The sequence below is a fragment of the Sus scrofa genome, chromosome 13 (assembly GCF_000003025.6).
Source record: "Sus scrofa isolate TJ Tabasco breed Duroc chromosome 13, Sscrofa11.1, whole genome shotgun sequence".
NCBI classification, from domain to species: domain Eukaryota; kingdom Metazoa; phylum Chordata; class Mammalia; order Artiodactyla; family Suidae; genus Sus; species Sus scrofa.
In genome coordinates, this window is record NC_010455.5 from 28133334 (window position 1) to 28153829 (window position 20496).

Sequence of the window (20496 nt, forward strand, 5' to 3'; positions counted from 1 at the left end):
ATGCCGTGGGAGCGGCCCAAAGAAATAGCAAAAAGACAGAAAAAAAAAAAAAAAAAGGAGAAATAAAGAACTTCTCCAACAAACAAAAACTAAAAGATAGCAATACTAAACCCATTCGAAAAGAAATACTGAAAGGTCTCCTCTAAATAGAAAAGAAGTAAGAAGATATACGATGGAGGAAATCACATTTGGAAAGTAATCCCTTAAATAAGCCAGTATACAGATCTAAAATGAAAAAAAAAAAAAAAACAAAAAAACAAAAAACCTATCTGTAAAAGTAATGATAAATACAAGGAACAGCAAAAGGATAAACATGAAGATGCAAAAAAGGACATCAAAACCATAAAACATGAGGAAGGAAAGTAGGAAAGTAAGAAAATCTAGACTATTTTTTTTTTTTTAAGAATGCGTTTGAGGAGTTCCCGTCGTGGCGCAGTGGTTAACGAATCCGACTAGGAACCATGAGGTTGCGGGTTCGGTCCCTGCCCTTGCTCAGTGGGTTAACGATCCGGCGTTGCTGTGAGCTGTGGTGTAGGTTGCAGACGCGGCTCGGATCCCGCGTTGCTGTGGCTCTGGCGTAGGCCAGTGGCTACAGCTCCGATTCGACCCCTAGCCTGGGAACCTCCATATGCCGTGGGAGCGGCCCAAGAAATAGCAACAACAACAACAACAACAACAAAAAGACAAAAGACAAAAAAAAAAAAAAAAAAAAGAATGCGTTTGAGCCTGTAGGACTATCAGGCTAAAGCAAGCAGATATAGGAAAGGGTTAACACACTTGAAAAACAGGGCAACCACAAATCGAAATCAAACAATTCACAAAAACTAAAAAGAAGAGGACACTATCATAAAATAAAGGAAATCATCCAACCAAAAAAAAGTAACAAAGGAGAAACACAGAATCAACTGAAAAACAAAGTTTAAAATGGCAATAAATACCTATTTATCTATAATTACCTTAAATGTCAATGGACTGAATGCTCCAATCAAAAGATATAGAATGGCGGACTGGATAAAGAACAAGAGCCTACAACATGCTGCCTACAAGAGAATCACCTCAGGGCAAAGGACACATATAAATTGAAAGTGAGGGGATGGAAAAATATGTTTCATGCGAATGGAAAATATAAGAAAGCAGGAGTTTCAATACTCATATCAGACAAAATAGACTCTAAAACAAAGGCCATAAAGAAAGACAAAGAAGGGAGTTCCCATTGTGGCTCAGTGGTTAACGAATCCAACTAGGAACCATGAGGTTGAAGGTTTGATCCCTGGCCTGGCTCAGTGGGTTTAGGATCCAGCGTTGCTGTAAGCTGTGGTGTGGTTTGCAGACACAGCTTGGATCCCATGTTGCTGTGGCTGTGCTGTAGGCTGGTGGCTACAGCTCCGATTAGACCCCTAGTCTGGGAATCTCCATGTGCCGTGGGTGCGGCCCTAGATAAGACAAAACAAAAACAAAAACAAAAAACAACCCCCCCCCTACAAAAAACGACAAAGAAGGACACTAGTGATAGAAGGATCCATTCAAGAAGAGGATACTACACTCATCAATATATATGCCCCTAATACAGAAGCACCCAAATACACACAAGAAATACTAACAGACATAAAAGGCAAAATTGATGGGAATACAATAATAGTAGGCGATTTTAACACCCCACTCACATCAATGGACAGATCCCCTAGATAGGAAATCAGTAAGACAACAGAGATCCCAAATGATACAATAGAATGTTAGACTTAATTGATATTTTTTGAACATTACATCCAAAAAATCCAAAATATACATTTTTTCAAGTGCACATGGAATATTCTCAAGGACTGACTACATACTGGGGCACAAAACTAACCTCAACAAATTTAAGAGTATGGAAATTATTTCAAGTATCTTCTCTGACCACAATGGCATGAAATTAAAAATCAACAAGAGAAAGAGAAATAAGGAAAAAACTGACTACATGGAGACTAAACAACATTCTACTAAAAAACCAATGGGTCAATGAGGAAATCAAAAGGGAAATTAAAAATTACTTTGAGATAAATGATAATGAAAATGCAACCATTCAAAATCTATGAGATGCCACAAAAGCAATTCTTAGAAGGAAGTTCATAGTGATACTGGCCTTCCACAAAAAAGAAGAAAAAGTAAGTTCCCATTGTGGCTCAGTGGTAATGAGCCTGACTAGCATCCATGAGGATGTGGGTTCAATCCTTGGCCTCACTCAGTGGGTTAAGGATCCAGTGTTGACGTGAGCTGTGGTGTAGGTCACACACAAGCTGTGGCGGCTTGGATTCTTTGTTGCTGTGGCTGTGATGTATGCTGGCAGCTGGTAGCTCTGATTCCACCCGTAGCCTGGGAACTTCCATGTGCCACACATGCAGCCCTAAAAAGCAAAAATCAAAGAAAGAAAAATCTCAAATCAATAACTTACCACCTAAAAAAATTAGAAGAAGAAGAACAAACAAAACCTAAAGTCAGTGGAAGGAAGGAAATCATAAAGATCAGAGAGGAAATCAATAAAATAGAGATTCAAAAGCCATAGGAAAAAAAATCAATAAAACCAAGAGCTGGTTATTTGAAAGGGTAAACAAAATTGACAAACCTCTGGCCAGACTCACCAAGAAGAGGAGAGAAAGAACCCAAATAAACAAAATAAATGAAAAAGGATAAATCTCAACAAATACTGCAGAAATACAAAAAAACTGTAAGAGAATACCATGAACAATTACATGCCAACAAATTTGATGACCTAGAAGAAATGGACAACTTCCTAGAGACATACAACCCATCAAAACTGACTCAAGAAGAGATCATTTGAATAGACTGATCACTAGAAATTAAATTGAATATGTATAAAAAACACTCCCTACAAACAAAAGTCCAGGACCAGATGGCTTCACAGGAAAATTCTAGCAAACATACAAAGAACTTATGCCCATCCTTCTTAAACTCTTCTGAAACACTGAAGAGGAGGGAACATTCCCAAAGACATTCTATGAAGCCACCATGACCCTAAGAGCAAAAACAAAGATACTACCACAGAAAAAATTAAAAGCCAGTATCTTTGATAAATATAGACACAAAAATTCTCAGCAAAATTTTAGCCAACCAAATCAAACAACATATAAAAAGATTAAATAACACGACCAAGTGGCATTCATCCCAGGTTCACAAGGATGGTTCAACATATGCAAATCAATCAACTCCATATACCACATTAAGAAAAGAAAAGTAAACCACATGATCACTGTAATAGATGCATAAAAAGCTTTTGATAAAATCCAACATCCATTCATGATAAAAAACTCTTACCAAAGTAGGTATACAGGGAACATATCTTTTTTTTTTTTCTTTTAAGGGATGCACTTGTGGCATATGGAAGTTCCCAGGTTAGGGGTGGAAATGGGACTACAGCTGCCAGTCTGTGCCATAGCCACAGCAATGTGGGATCTGAGCAGTGTCTGTGACCTATATCACAGCTCATGGCAACACCATATCCCTGACACACTGAGTGAGGCCAGGGATAGAACCCATATTCTCATGGATACTAGTTGGACTTGTTATCTCTGAGCCACAACAGGAATTCCCAAGGGAACATATCTTAAAAAAATAAAAGCCATTTATGACAAAGCCACAGCCAATAGAATACTCAATGGAGAAAAACTGAAAGCCTTCCCACTAAAATATGGAACAAGACAAGGATGCCCACTCTCACCACTTTTATTCAACATGGTAGTGGAAGTCCTAGCCATAGCAATCAGAGAAAAAAAGAAATAAAATGTATCCACTTTGGAAGAGAAGAGGTAAAATTGTCAGTCTATGTAGATGACATGATACTATATATAGAAAACCCTAAGAATTCCACAAAAAAACCTACTCAAACTGATCAACAAATTTAGCAAAGTAGCAGGATACAAGATTAACATTCAGAGATTGGTTGCATTTCTGTATAACAATGAAACAATAAAAAAGCAATACAAAAATACAATACCTTTTAAAATCCACCCCCCCAATTAAATACCTAGGAATAAACCTGACCAAGGAGGTGAAAAGACTTATATGCTGAGAACTATAAAACATCAATCAAGGAAATAAAGAGGATTCAAAGAAACGGAACAATACACCATGCTCCTGGCTTGGAAGAATTAATATTGTCAAAAATGACCCAAAGCAATCTACAGATTTAATGCAACCCCTATTGAATTACCCATGACATTTTCCACAGAATTAGAACAAACAATCCAACAATTTATATGGAACCATGAAAGACCCAGAATTGCCAAGGCAATCCTGAGAGGAGAAAAACAAATACAGAAACAAAAACAAAAACACAAAGCAGGACACATAACTTTCCCAGACATTGGACAGTATTACAAAGCTACAGTAATCCAAACAGTGTGGTACTGATATAAAAACAGACATGGAACAGAATAGAGAGCCTGGAAATAAACCTACATAGCTAGGGTCAATTAATCTTTTAACAAAGGACACAAGAATACAAAATGGGAAAAAGTCTCTTCAGCAAGTGGTGCTGGGAAAACTGGACAGCTGCATGTAAATCAATGAAACTAGAACACACCCTCACACCATGCACAAAAATAAACTCAAAAGGCTTAAACATAAGACAAGACACCATAAAACTCCTAAAAAGAACATGGGTAAAACATTCTCTGACATCAACCATACAAATGTTTTCTTAGGTCAGTCTCCCAAGGCAATAGAAATAAAAACAAAAATAAACAAATGGGACCTAATCAAAATTACAAGCCTTTGCACAGCAAAGGAAACCATAAGAAAAGCAAGCAAGCAAACAAAAACCATTAAAAATTAAAAAAAAGACAATCTATGGAATGGGAGAAAATAGTTGCAATCCATGAAATTAACAAAGGCTCCATCTCCAAAATATACAATTCATACAACTACAACAAAATATACTATGACTCATAAGTCACTGGTGGCTCAGTGAGTTAAGGATCCAGTATTGTCACTGTCACACTGTTGCTGTGATGAGGGTTCAATTGCTGGCCCAGGAACTTACGCTGTGGGTACAGGCATTTAAAAAAAAAAAAAACAAAATAAAAAAATGGGTAGAAAAAAAACAAAAACAAAAAATGGGTAGAAGACCTAAATAGACGTTTCTCCAAAGAAGACATAGAGGGCCAAAAAACACATGAAAAGATGCTCAACATCACTAATTATTAGATAAATGCCAACCACGACTACTATGAGGTACTACTTCATGCTGGTCAGAATGGCCATCATTAATAAGCCTACAAATAACACATACTGGAGAGGTTGTGGAGAAAAGGAAACCCTCCTACACTGTTGATGGGAATGTAAGTTGGTGCAACCACTATGGAAAACAGGATGGAGGCTTTTCAGAAAACTAAAACTAAAATTACCATATGATCCAGCAATCCCACTCCTGGGCAAAATTATAATTCAAAAAGATACACATACCCCTATGGTCACTGCAGCACTATTCACAAGAGCCAAGACATGGAAACAACCTAAGCGTCCACTGACACATGAACGGATTAAGAAGATGTGGTACATATATATAATGGAATGTTACTCAGCCATAAAGTACGAAATAATGCTATTCCCAGCAATGTGGCTGCAACTAGAGATCATACTAAGTAAGTAAGAAAGAGAATGACAAATATTATATGATATCATTTATATGTGGAATCTAAAATGTGGCACAATTGAACTTATCTACAGAATAGAAACAGACTCACAGATAAGGAGAAAAGATTGCGGCTACCAAGGGGGAGAAAGAGGGAGTGGGATGGACTGGGTGTTTGGGTTGATCAAATCCTCACCACAGCAGCAACCCAAGCTGCAGCAGTGATAATGTTGGATCCTTAACTCACTGAGCCACCAGGGAAGACCATGGTAAATGCAAACTATTACATTTAGAATAAGCAATGAAGTCCTACTGTATGGCCAGGAACTATATCCAATCATTTGTGACAGAACATGATGTAAGATAACATGAGGAATTCCTGTTGTGGTGCAGTAGAAACAAATCTGACTAGTATCCCTGAGGACGCAGGTTCGATCCCTGGCCTCGCTCTGTGGGTTGGGGATCCAGTGTTGCCATGAGCTGTGGTGTAGGTTGCAGACATAGCTCGGACCCCGCATTGCTGTGGTTGTGTGGCATAGGCTGGTAGCTGTAGCTCTGATTCGACCCCCAGCCTGGGAACTTCAATATGCCTCGGGTGCAGCCCTGCAAAGCCAAAAAAAAAAAAAAGAAAGAAAAAAAAGATAATATGAGAAAAACAATGTGTGTGTGTGTGTGTGTGTGTGTGTGTGTGTGTGTATAAACGATTGGGTCACTTTTCTGCACAGCAGAAGTTGACAGAATATTATAAATCAACCATACTTTAATAAAAAAATTAAAAATAAAAAACATGCAAAAATACATACTCAGGAAGGAGCTTTCTGAAACAGGAGTGTGAAAACTCTCCTGAATTTTGTAACCAAAATGCTATGATGTGTTTCATCCTGAGAAATATGAGGGCCTCCCTTTAGGCACCAGTGAAGGGTCAGGGCGGTCTTAAGTCTTCAGAAAGGCAAGGCAGGGCCCAAACCACCCAGATGAGTGGATTTTTTGGGGGGATTGGGGGCTGCACCCATGGCATATGGAGGATCCCAGGCTAAGGTTCAAATTGGAGCTGTAGCCACTTGCCTACACCACAGCCACAGCAACTTGGGAGCCGAGCTGAGTCTGTGACCTATACCACAGTTCATAGCAACACCAGATCCTTAACCCACTGAGCCAGGCCAGAGATCAAACCTGGATCCTCACAGATACTAGTCAGATTCGTTTCCACTGAGCCATGGGGGGAACTCCCAGATGAATGGATTTTAAAGGGGGCTTGAGAAGGGTTCTGGCTCAGGCAGAGGAGAAGGTTGTAACAAAGCCCAGAGGGCTATCTTTTAAATTCTCTTTAATGACAGAATTTAGTGGGTTAAGGATCCAGAAGTATTAACTGCTATGGCTCTGGTTACAGCTGTGGCATGGGTTGGGTCCCTAGCCCAGGAACTTCCACATGCTGTGGGTGTAGCCAAATAACAAATCAATCAATTAATTCTCTTTAACGTAAGAAAGTACGGGTACAAGGGAAACGCACTAAAGAACGTCATTTCCCCAAGGAGATGAAGCAATGGGGCTGTTTTTCTAAATCAAAGTTGTTTTTGGTTTTTGCCAGGCCCAGTTTTTAAGGTCCTGGCCACCAGAATTTGCCGTAAAATCTCAGAAGACAGCCCCCACTCCACCCTCCCACAAATAAAAGGCTGCAAGAACCCCACAGCACCCAGGGCAATCGGAGCTCTCATCTGGTCTTTTCATTATTGTCTGTTGTTCCAGGCCACTGTCAGAGGCATCACTCAACAGGGCAGCCTTTCTAAAAGTGTCCTCTCCATCTGCATAAATCTCCCGGAAGGCTCATGCCCAACCAGGCAAGACCCCACCTGCCAGTGAGCCCATCTCATAAAGCTAGAGACCAGCTGGGCCAGCCTCTGAGACTGAAGAATCTTTCTAGTCTCTTTCTGAAAGAATATGCTCTTCTGGGCTCATCTCTGTAGATTTCAGAACTTCTTGTATATGTATAATGATTCACTTTGCTGTACACCTGAAACTACTGCAACACTGTAAATCAACTGTATTCCAATAACATTTTTTTTTTTTTGTCTTTTTTGTTGTTGTTGTTGTTATTGTTGCTATTTCTTGGGCCGCTCCCAGGGCATATGGAGGTTCCCAGGCTAGGGGTTGAATCGGAGCTGTAGCCACCGGCCTACGCCAGAGCCACAGCAACGCGGGATCCGAGCCGCGTCTGCAACCTACACCACAACTCACGGCAACGCCGGATCGTTAACCCGCTGAGCAAGGGCAGGGATCGAACCCGCAACCTCATGGTTCCTAGTCGGATTCGTTAACCACTGCGCCACGACGGGAACTCCCCAATAACATTTTTTAATTTATTTTTTTTTTTGCTTTTTTTTTAGGGCCTCACTGATGGCATACGGAAGTTCCCAGGCTAGGGGTCAAATCAGAGCTGTAGACACCAGCCTGCACCACAGCCACAGCAATACCAGATCTGAGACGAATCTGAGACCACTGAGCAAGGCCAGGGATCCAACCTGCGTCCTCATAGATGCCAGTCAGATTAATTTCTGCTGCACCATGACAGAAACTCTTCCAATAAAATTAAAAAAAAAGAAAAGAAATTCAAAACCCAAGGACAACCAAATACGAACAGCAACTAGGCTTTTCTAATACAAATGCTTTTCTTCTGCTTTTTCTCTAGTCTTTTCACTGGTTATTGTCAGTGGAACACTCCTAACCACTTCTGGGTTAGCACTGCCTGATTAGAATTAATTTTTGCTCAGATAAACTCTTAAAAGTAAAAACAACAACAAACTTATTAGGTCATAGTAAGGAATTTTGTCCTATACAATTCTGGACAGACGGTAAGGAATCGGAAGCCCAGCTAAGAGGGTTTTGCTTTGTTTTGCCTTTTTTTTTGGCTATACCCACAGTGTTCAGAAGTTCCAGGGTCAGGGATCAAACCTAAGCCATAAAAGCAACTATGCCGAGTCCTTAACCACTAGGCCACAAGGGATCCGACCCCTACCCCCAAGACATTTTTGCCACTGCTGTCATGCTTGCACTAAGAAATACCCCCTTATCCTCCACCCTCCCAACCAAATTCTTAAGTCTCCCAGGCTTGGCTTGAAGCTTCTATTATTATTGCACCCTTACAGACCAATTTTTTTCTTCCAAAGTAACACTTCCTTTGGGTTGTGATGATGGTTGTACAACTACAAATATAATAAAATTGATTAAGTTTAAAAAAAAAACAAAAGTAACACTTCCTCATGATTTTCAAAAATGTATAGAGAAGAGAAAATTAAAAAGGAAACACCCGCTCATTCTATCATCCAAAGATTAGTACTGTTAACATTTTGGAGTATAGTTTTCCAGTCTTTTCTCTTCATAAACAGTAAGCTAAAACCACTTAAAAAAAAATAGACCCATAGAAATGATGATATGCTTCTAAAACATGTATTTGGTCCTGTAATGGAATCTGTTGAATCTGGGGGCAGGAGGCATGATATGGCTCCATTCCCCTCTGCGGCTAGCCCAAACTTCCAGCACCTTCCTTGACCCATGCCCACTTCCTTTTCTGTGTCAGAGGAGAGTGAGGCTGCCAGGGTAAACCCCCTTACACTCCTTCTCTTGCTCTCTACCATCCCTGGACCCATGGGGATGCAGGAGGATCTTCAGCTTCAACCTCAGAGCCTTGCTTTCATGTTCTTAGCAGACATTCTTGCTCCTTCATAGCTGGGCTTCTGCGTGTGCACTCACTGTCTCTGCTCACCTCTTACTCTTTAATTCACGGTTTTCAGGTACCTGTTGCCCCCACACCAGAGAACCGAGCCCACCAGGTCAATAAGCAATTCCCTGTGGTCCAATCCAAAGGTAAGTTCCCAGCCCTCACATTCCTCCCGTCTCCCCCTGACCTCCAGCCCCTCCCTGTAGCTCTCTCCCACAGCTGCTCCACTGGGCCCCTGGGTCTCCGCCTGCCTCTGGGGCTGTGCTTCTCCCACTCTCCTATGATCCCGCCCATCCTGGACACCCTGGTGTTCCCCAGGGCGCCCCCACCAGCCCTCTTCCTTGTTCATCCTGCATTCTAGACTATCTTTCCCTACCACCAGCTCCAACTCAGACCTCTTTTGGAGATGAAGATGTCTCTACCTGGTTGTTCAAATAGCATTAAAACAAAATAAACCAGGAGTTCCCGCTGTGGCATGATGGGATTGGCAGCGTCTCTGCAGTGCCAGGACGCAGGTTTGATCCCTGGACTGGCACAGGTGTTGCCGCAGCTGCAGTAGGTCACACTGTGGCTCAGATCTGATCCCTGGCCTGGGAACTCCATAAGCCACAGGGTGGCCAAAAAAAGAAAAAAGGAAAAAAAGAAAACAAACAATCCCTCCCAAACAAAAACTATGTCAATAAGTATATAAATAAACCAAACCCTCCAAATTCAACATGCTAGAACTGAACCCATATTTTCTCCCCAAACTGTCCTTCCAATTCTTCCCTCCCTTGTTCATGGGACATCAATCTACCCTGTCACTTGGGGTAGAAAATCAATAGTCACCCCCAACTCTTCTACTCCACCCAGTTAATGTGGCCCAAGGCATACCTTGAACCTACATTCTCCCCTCCACACCCCTCACTGCCTTAGTTGAGCCCCACCACTGTGTGTCCCAGACACTAAAGTCCCCCATGTCTTCCTGCCTCCAGGCTCCCCCTTGCATTCTGCAGCCTCACCTCTACCTTTCTCTCCCCTATTTTCCAGAGTTAACTTTCTAAACTGTCAATCTGGTCATGTTATTCCCCTTGCCTAAAAGCCTTCCCCAGTTCCCTAGAGCCTTCACATGGTAGAGTCGCGGAGCTCCTTGGCAGGCTGGGAGAGACCCAGTCCTGCACCACCCTTCAGTGTCACCTCCCTTCCTTGACAGTCCCACCCTGTGGGCTCCACTCCGGAGTTTTCCAAAGGCTTTCTAAGTCTTCCTCTACGGCCCCTAGGGACCTGTGTCAGCACCTCCCCTCCAACTTGTCAGGCAGGGGGTCCTTGCACCTAAAGCAAAACCTGCTCAGGGATTCCCTTCTCTGCCTCCTTCCTAATGGCTCCAGGCTATACTCAAGACAGAACCCATCACTCAGCCATTGTGCTAACACAGCTTCTATGTGTCCTACAACACCTATCATTTAACTATACACTGATCTCTCCTACAAGACTATAAATTCCCAGAGGATGTCGTCTTTCAACTTGCAGCCCAGTGACTTGCCCAGGGCCTGGCATGGAGCAAGTACTCCATAAACCCAAGCTCAGTGACAGTGATGACACAAGAGACATTTATTGAGTGCTTATATGCCAGGCACAGTTCCAAGGGCTTTTCTGTATTTTAACAATTAATTCTGACAATAGCCTATGAGGTACAGACTATGATATTCCTCATTTTTTAGATGAGGCAACTAAAGCAGACAAATTAAGCAACTTTCTGAGATCATATGACTAATGAGTGGCAGAGGCAGGATTCAGACTAAAGTCTAGAATCGATGTCTCTATCAGAAGACAACTTATGTATTTATCAGATATTTCTATTAGTGGTTTGAGTAGGTTTTCTAATTGCTCTGATGCCAATTCTCCTGCTAAAAACTGTATCACTACATAAACATTAAGATCGAAACAGACCCAAGATAATAAAGCTTGTTTTGATTACAACCCAGGAGAGTACCATGAGGTAAAAAGGACACACCTGGAAAGCAGTGGGGACAGATTCTAGAGAAGCGCCAACGATTCCATTTATTTCAAGCAACAAATAAGAAAATTTCTTTCTTTCTTTCCCTATTTCTTTATTTTTTTTTTTTTGGTGTTTTTTAGGGCCGCACCTGTGGCATATGGAAGTTCCCAGGCTAGCAGTCCAATCACAGCTGTAGCTGCCGGCCCACACCAGAGCCATTGCAACATGGGATCCAAGTCTGTGACCTGCATCACAGCTCACAGCAATGCCAGATCCTTAAAGCACCGAGTGAGGCCAGGGATCTAACCTGCATCCTCACGGATACTGCTGAGCCACGACAGAAACTCCTAAAAATTTCTTAAACTGTTTCAGGGGCCATGGGATCAAGACATGTGAACATCTGCTGCTCTTAGGCAGGAACTCTCGCTTTAACAACTCCACCATCAACAGGGTGACCAGCCCCAGGCCTGTGCCAAAAGGCCACCTGTGTCCTCCACAGCAGGGTAGGAGGTAGATATTCCCCTAATTGGTCACCCTCTTCTCTCTGGAGCTAGAAAGATTTTCTAGTCGGTGTTTATGGATTACTCAGTGGCAGGTATGAGAAGCTGCCTGGCACGAGGGAGAATGCAACACCCTCCTCATATGAACCCTGAGGTAAGTCCCTGACCTGACCCAGGGAATATGCCAATACCTCTAGGCAAAGTGCACAAGGCCTTTTCTGGCTGTGCCCACCACCCATGCAGGTTAGATGGCATGCTGCAGGATGACCCACTGCTATTCCTCTCGCGTTCCTATGGGCTTCACAGCATGCTATCACAGTACTGGCCCGAGTAAATGCTTGCTGATTCTGTACACAGCTGTGTTGAGTAAGGTCCCTGAGAGAGCCTCCAGAAGGAAATACCAACTGCATGCTGGAGTCCCGTCATTTCCACCAAAGAGCTTTGACAGCTGAAACTCCACTCCCTGGCCTGACAGTCATGTGAGCTCTGTTTACAGTAAGGTGTTCACAGGGTGGGACTCAAAGGGAAGGAGGGGCACTGGTAGACAGACACATGAATTTTCTTTCCCTTAACGATGTCATTAAATTGAATTCATTTATATCCCTCCTGCTCTCAAATCTCAGAGTTTTTTGGCTAAGATCAGGGTATGTGGAAGTTCCCAAGCCAGGGGTTGAGTCCTCGCCACAGTAGTGGCCCAAGCTTAAGTGACAACCCAGACCATTAACCCACTGAGCCACAAGGGAATTCCTCAAATCTCAGATTTGAGACAATTTATGAGGAGGTTAATAAATGATTAGGTCCAAAAAAAGAGGGGCAACAACAACTACAAAAGCTGGTCATAAGGGAGTTCCTGTTGTGGCTCAGCAGGTTAAGAACCTGACATAGTGTCCATGAGGATGTGGGTTCCATCTCTGGCCTCCCCCAGTCGGTTAAGGATCTGGTTGCTGTGGCCTGCAACACTTACTGTGGTGTTGCTCCAATCTGACCCCTAGCCCGGGGACTTCCATATGTGGAAGGGAAGAAGGAAGGAAGGAAGGAAGGGAAGGAGGGAGGAAGGAAGGAAGAGAGGGAGGGAGGAAGAAAGAAAAAACGCTGGTCATAGGGTTGACACAATTGCTCTAAGTCTATAGCCCTTGGCTTTGGGTTTCAGGCAGCCAGAACAAAAAGAAACAAGCTCTCAGCTTTTAAGTATCTTCCGGGAGGCAGACATTGTTCCCGATCTAAATTTTAAAGGGAATCCTTCAGGATTCCTGAGTGGGTTCACAGGATGAGGAATCAAAATGTAAAAAAAAACAACAAAAAAACAAACAGAACAGGTAGTGAAACTGGGACTGGAAAGGGGGAGAGAGAGGGTACCAAGATAAGAGTCTCTGAGTCCAGGTTGTCTTCAAGAGACTGCTTCCTCTGGGCAAGTGGAACCACTCTAGACCTCTCAACATCTCAAGTGTTTGAGGAACACAAAAAGCTCTTGTGATGACATTACACAACCTCAAGAGCGGGCAGGGAGAGGGCACCCACTCGTGCTCCTGCCCTCATCCAGCCACCTCCAGGCCAGCACACCTGCCCAGTGAGGCACAGCTGCTCTGTCTACCTGCCCCCTTCCAGGCCTGTTTCTTTTACTCCATTTCTCAAATGGCAGTCCACCTCCGAGACATTGCTCTCTTTCCTTTTTTCTGCTCAAGCTCTTTGTGGATGCATTTACTACTCCTTTGGAGTAAACTTGACTGCTAAATGGTCCAGAAAACTGTAGTGTTTGCAACTGTTCTGATGTTACATTTGGAATCAGAACTGCAAAGCTGAAAGTAGTACTGTAACTGCGGGAAACCACAAGAGATTTTTTTTTTTTTACTAGTGGTACTAACAAACTAAAATGATATATAATGCATATATTGCTATACACTGTTTATAATTTTAGGATGCAAGTTTTTTCTAACCAAAAATGATACACAATGCATACATTGTTACATATTATTTATAACCTCCAGACATAAACTTCTCTGAAAACTTATACACAAAATGAATTATCAAGATATAAAACATTATAATCTTATTAGGGAACTCCTTAGAATCCTACAGTGATGCCTTATTTAAAAAAAAAAAAAAAAAAAAGACTCTGCCTGCAGTGCTAATAAGGAGGCTTTAATTGGTCTGTCTTAGAGTGAGATCTGGCTCCCAACTCCTCCCCTTGGGAGCCCGGGGTACCTCAGGAGCTCCTTCCTCTGCAGCCCCACAGCTCTCTGGATTTTGCCTAATATGTCATATGCTGGGAGTTGGGAGAGGAAGGCGGTGGCACAAAGAGCCTAAGATGGGGCAGGTCTGTAGGACAGACATGCTTTGGGTTGCTCCCCTTACTAACGGTAGACATTTGACAGACACTTTTTTTTCTGCCCAGTTTACTTTGGGGCCAACAGCAAAACAGAGCTGTGAGAAGCTGATTGGTGTCTAGGATATAGTCTATGGCTCTCACTCATTTGGGATCAGAAGCCGAGCAACAGTGAGAATCATTCTCCCTGAATCCAGCTGTAAGGACAGATTGAGGAAGACCCTGGAGAGGGCACAATGTCACACGCCTGTGACAGCAGCAGGAAGGCCAGGACCCAGCCTCCTTTCCCCTTCCGCCCAACAGCCAGTTCCTGACTCACATGACTTCTAGAAACCAGCAACCTCTACAATCCATTCTCTGATCCCGACTCCCCCCCAGAACTGGCTATCTACTGGCCACTTGGCACCTCTGCTTACACATAAAAGAGACACACTTTGGCCAGAACTTGATTTCTCCTCCAAAATCTGTTCTCCCCAGATTCCCCATTCAATGAAGGGCACCAGCAAATCTCCTAGCTACTTGAGCCAAGACTCTTTGAAGCACCCTCTCCAACCCCTCGGCCACTCTTCTGAATGGCAGTTCTCAGACATGACTGAATATGAGGGACACCTGGGAACTTTAAAGCATCCCGATCCCAGGGACCCATCCCAGGCCAATTAGAGTAGAATCTCTGGGGTGGGGCCCAGGCATCGTTGCTTTTTAAAAGTTCCCCAAGAGAGTCTAATGTACAGCCAGGCCTGAGAATTAGTGGCATAAAATATATTCCAAATCCAACAGCTTCTCTCCGTCAGGCTCACTGCTCCCACCTTGGTCTGAGTAGCCACTGTATCTTGCATGGACCACTGGAATACCTGTCATCCTCCTGTTTCCACTTGCCCCACCTCAGACCCCCAGTATATGCACAAGGCAAGGTCTTTTTAAAGATCAGGTTGCATCGAGCCTCTCTGATGGCTTCCCACTGCATCTGGGAGTTCTGACAAGGCCCACAGGCCCTGCTTGGCCTGGCTTCTGCAGCTCTCCACCTCTCCCAGACCCTCTCACCTCGGCTCACCATGCTCTGGTCACCCTGGTCTTAGTTCTGTTTCTCAAACATTCCAAGCACGCTCCTACCTCTGGGCCTCTGTGCCTCCTCTCTTCTCTGCCTGCAAGGTGCTGCCCTCTGAGCCTCACCTGCCACTTCCTGTCATTCAGGCCTCAGCTCAAGTGGCACTGCCTCAGGGTCTTTCTCAGATCACCTTCATCTAAACAGTCCCCATTCACCTCAGAAGTCACCACCACAGCTCCTGGATCACATGTCACAGTTCTATTGTCTTTAAAGCCCCTCTCACTTTCTGAAATCACCTTGTTCCATCACATCTTTATGGCCTGATGCCCTATGTGAGGTGTGACCGGCAAAAGGGCAGGGACAGTGGTCTGCCTTGTTCACAGCCGATCCATTCCTCAGACCCTCTCACACAGTAGGCACTTCATAAACACAGCACTCATTTTACCCCATGCCCCTCAGGGCTCCTCCTCACTGCTCCCAGGGTGGTCCTTGTAAAATGACAATCTGATCTCATCACTACTTTGTTTAAAACCTCAGGGGCTCTCGATGACCTCCATTACCCAACCCCTGCCCTATTCCTTTGGCACTCTGACCATACCACCAACCCAAACCCACTCTCCTAAGTTTCCCTGGACCACTGGTGCACTCCTGAGTCTCTGGGTGCTGCTCTCTCTGCCTGGAACATTGTCAGTGTCTTCCTGTCCAACCACCTTCCACCTCCCTGCTCATGTACGTTGCTCTGATGAGAACTGGCTTGGGCATCACTTCTTCTAGGCAGCTACCCCTGCCTAGATTTCATTTTATTTTTTTGGCTGTGGTGTGCAGTGGCTTGATGTGGGATCTCAGTTCCCAAACCAAGGCTCGAACCTGGGCTGCTGAGGTGAAAGCACTGAGTGCTACCCACTAGACCACCAGGGGACTCCCTAGATTGGTTAACTCTTATTCTTCCATAGCAACCGAGCTTCCTTCTGCCACAGCCCTTCATCACATGGGGCTAGCCTCACATGTCTTCTCCTCTAAGACAGAGGCACTGTGAGGGAAGGAACAGTGCCTGGGGCTTGGCAGACACTAAATTATAAGCTGAGACAAATAATGTCTTCTACTCCTGTATCCCCAATACCAAGGGCATCATGGAAATTTCTGAATGACTCCTTTTTTTTTTTTGTCTTTTTGCCTCTTTTAGGGCTGCTCTCACAGCATATGGAGCCTGCTCCAGAGCCACAACAACGCGGGATCAGAGCTGCGTCTGCGGCCTACACCACACTTCACGGCAATGCTGGATTTCCAACCCACTGAGCAAGGCCAGGGATCGAACCCGCAACCTCATGGTTCCTAGTCGGATTCGTTAACCATTGAGCCACAACAGGAACTCCCTGAATGAACCCTTAACTGGCTGCCAGTATGATCAAGTTAATGGCACTGGGGAAAGTCTTTTATAACCTTGTGGTTCGGGACACTTAGAACCCTGTGCTTTATCATCTATAGGTGATGGCTGTTCAACAATCCCACGAGAGGCGCTAACTCTGGGCCAAAAGGCCCCTGCCTACCAGTGTGTGTGATCCCCCCAGCACGAGCACAAGAAGAGGTGCTATCTGGGCTGGTCGCTAACTTGTGACTGAGCCAGGAAAGCTGCTTTCCCTAGGGACAGATTAACAATCCACCACCTGGACCAGTGGAAATGGAGCTCTTAGAGAAGGGAATTAGCTCAGAACCCAGCAGCTTTACTACGCCTTCCCCGGGGCTCACAGAAACCAAATATGTGTGGCCAGTGCCACTGCCATCTGCAGCGCTCTCCTTTTCTTAATTTAAACACACTCGTCCCACGTACTGAAACAATTAAGCCATAGGAGGTCTTTATCAAATAACGCACTCTCTTGCTTTTCCCATACAAGATAATGAGCAGTAGCAGAGGGTTTAATACCAGGGTATGCTACACTTGATGGCCACTCGCACTGCTTGGTATATTTAGCTAAGTCATCAGGCAGAACACTACGACTTTCCCCACAGATCTTCGACAAGAGACACTTGCTGCGGCCTGAAACACACTTATCCAGCTTTTTGGGAAAAGATGAGCCTCACTCAGACGAGGCCATTCCGTACAGGTTCGAGGATTTGGGAGGTGCTTGAATTTCAACTCAACCTAACCCTAGTCCTGCCTTCACTGGGAAGCCCCATCCTGACCTAACTCCCCAGCATGCTTTCTATTCCAATCATCAAATTCTTAACCTGCTGAGCTGCAATGGGAACTCCCTGATCGCGCCCTTCTAACTAGAGGCTAGGCTTCCCCCAGACCAAACCCCTCCCACAGTGGGCTCAATTAACACAGACACCAATGTACAGATAATATCATTCAACCAAGACAGGGAGGCTGTGGCACAGATGGTGCCTCCTCACAGGGCCTGAGTCCACTTTCCCACACCAGCCCTGGCCTTCCTATTCTCCACATTCCCAAGGTCAGGGGGCACATGCAGGCTGCAGCCATGCCAGGGCCAGAGGAGGAGACTGTGGGCTGGTCAAAACAAGCCCAGACATACTCACGGGGTCCGTCAGCATGGCCCGGCAGTGGGAAGCCAGGGCCAAGAAGGCCAGCAGGTTGAACACAATTCCATTGATGATGCTGTACACGTAGTCTCGGGATGGAATCAGCATGACAAAGAGGACCACAAACTCCGCATAGAGGACCAGAAACCAGGTGACAATGGCACAGGCAATGCCACAGCCGTCGCGGATAAACCACATGGTTCCCACAGGACTGGGGTGGGGAGGTGGGACGCACTTCTCCGGCTGGAGGTATTCTGGCTTCCGCTCAATGTCTCGGAAGTGGTGGGTGGGGATAAGCATCATAAGCTATTCTGTCCATACTGGCATCTGGAAGACAGAGGAAAGAACCCAGAAATTCGGTGTTGTCTTGTCACCAGGAGACTTGAGAAAATTACCTTTCCAAAGTGAGCCATGAGTATCTATGCATGAACTTCTCACAGAAAAGCTGCCTGAACCTTTTGTTCATTTCCAATGTGAGTCCTCTTCCCCACCCCTGAGAGCTAAGTTAGCCTTTATGAAACAGGGCCCCCTTGCCCAAAGCCTTCACGTGACACAGAATGAAAAGGGAGGCTTCAACGGGCAAATGCCTCACCCAAGGTCAGCCGAGGAACAGCACGCACATAGCACACCAACTGGAAGCTGAGACTAATGGATAGGTTTAAACATTGACCTCAAAGACAAAAAGTGAGGTCGAGGAGCACTAGGCCCTCTGGCCAAATTCTTCAGCAGTAACACGGGGCCTCTACGCTGTGGATGAACTTTGAGAATGATGTTGAGACTGTTAGGGGTTAACAGGGACGAGCAGGAGGAAAGCATTGGTTACTTAGGACTACGATTAAGATGAAACCACAGGAGTTCCCGTCGTGGCGCAGTGGTTAACGAATCCGACTAGGAACCATGAGGTTGCGGGTTCAGTCCCTGCCCTTGCTCAGTGGGTTAACGATCCGGCGTTGCTGTGAGCTGTGGTGTAGGTTGCAGACACGGCTCGGATCCTGCGTTGCTGTGGCTCTGGCGTAGGCCAGTGGCTACAGCTCCGATTCGACCCCTAGCCTGGGAATCTCCATATGCCGTGGGAGCGGCCCAAGAAATAGCAACAACAACAACAACAAAAAAAAAGACAAAAAAAAAAAAAAGATGAAACCATGAAGACATTCTAACTTACTGCACTGCATTAGGCAATAATAAAGAGAAAACACTCACTAGCGTGGGGAATGCTCTTGAAACAAGCCAGGCTTTTTAGCCCTATGGCCAAATGGTTTATTTTCGAGAGATGAGAGACTCTCTGAGTTCTGCTCTCCTTGTGGGTGAGGGGCTAAGTGGCGGAATGCTGGCTAACAAGTCCAAAGGTGTTTCTCCACCACCTGTCTGAGTTTTGGTCTCCTGACCTATGAGAGCACCCACATTCCAGCCCCAGGACCCTTCTCACAGGCTTGGTGTGAGGGTCAAGGCGTGCTGTCGACTATAAGACCCTGTACCCATCACAGATGGCATGCATGTCTTCTAAGAAACATGTCCTTCCCTTCACAATCAAGTGCCAAGTAAGGTGCCCTTTCTTCACAGCTGCAGCTGAGTCTCTGGAGACAGCAAAGAAGTATCTAGACTCGATACTGAAGTCTATTGGTCCACGGCACGTGCTGCAAGACACAGCAAGTCCAGATTCCTCTCTTCTAGCTCTGTGGCCTGTTGCTCCACCAACCAGGTTTCTCAGATGATGAGTGATGGCTCCAGTTCTCTGCCACAGTAGGTGCTGTGGAAGACCACTTGGAGCACAGTCTACAGTGCAGGCAAGAGACATCTCAGTTTTGTGAGAACTCAAGTCACTTCACAGCACAGGAAATCACTCAATGGCAGCACTGGCTCTGTGGGTTTTTCTGAAGGACAAGGGCAAGCCTTCAGTGGTTGTACTGGGTTATCTTTACCCTTTGCCCAATTTCCCTCCTTCCTCTGTTGCCCTCATCCCTAACAAAGAAAGAGGATCTGGAGAGAATACAGTATAGTCATAAAAGGTAAGGACGTGTCCAAAAAGCTGAGAGGGCAGAACAGTAAACACCATTCAAATGACAGACATTCTAGAGTCAAAAATTGCACAGACTACTAATGAAAGAATAAGGCCAGGGTCTCCCCTCCCAGAGTGGCAGAGAATTAATGGCTGAAAGGCAGTTAAATGTGTACTGTGTGCTTGTCCAAAGGAACATCGACTCCACAAATACTCAGAACAACGATCATATGCAACCACATTTTTCCAATAAAGCAATCTTGGGCTCTTCACAAAAGAGTGGCAGTTAGCGCATCCAGGGACAGCCTAGAGGCATTAAAAGATGCAGAGACACCTTCTGAGGCACCAAAGAGAAGGTCAGCAGGATTTTGAAAACATCTGGGACCCAATCTATGCCCAGTCAATTCTAAAATGCTAAACTCTGTACAACCAAAACCAAAAAAACGAAAAGCTGATATCCTACAGTGATTCAAAAACTTATCAAGCTGTGGCTGTGGTGTAGGCTGGGAGCTACAGCTGATGCAACCCCTTGCCCTGAACGTGGCCCTCAAGGACCAAAAAACAAAAACAAACAAACAAAAAATCTGATCAAGGCAACATTCTGACAACTTTCAAATGCAAGTATTCTCTTGGTTTTTTCTGCTGCTGCACTGATTTTATGGGTGTCATCTATGTTCCCACAATTGCTATTTCAGCTCTAAACCAACAGCTTTACTGGACCACAGCATACTCTTCGATCACATATTATATTGTCTATGCGTGTTTTGTG

The 20496-nt window shown here is 44.7% G+C and overlaps 1 protein-coding gene across 6 annotated transcripts in view; it reads right to left on the reverse strand.

Moving 5' to 3' along the window:
* Window positions 1–20496, reverse strand: part of ZDHHC3 (zinc finger DHHC-type containing 3) — a 76205-nt gene that overhangs the window by 32805 nt on the left and 22904 nt on the right. For all 6 annotated transcript variants that reach the window (XM_021071753.1, XM_021071752.1, XM_021071750.1 and 3 more), the window contains exon 2: window positions 17729–18058. In XM_021071753.1, the coding sequence (XP_020927412.1) occupies window positions 17729–18034 (306 nt within the window). In that variant the 5' untranslated portion in view covers window positions 18035–18058. The remainder of the gene's footprint in view (window positions 1–17728; window positions 18059–20496) is intronic.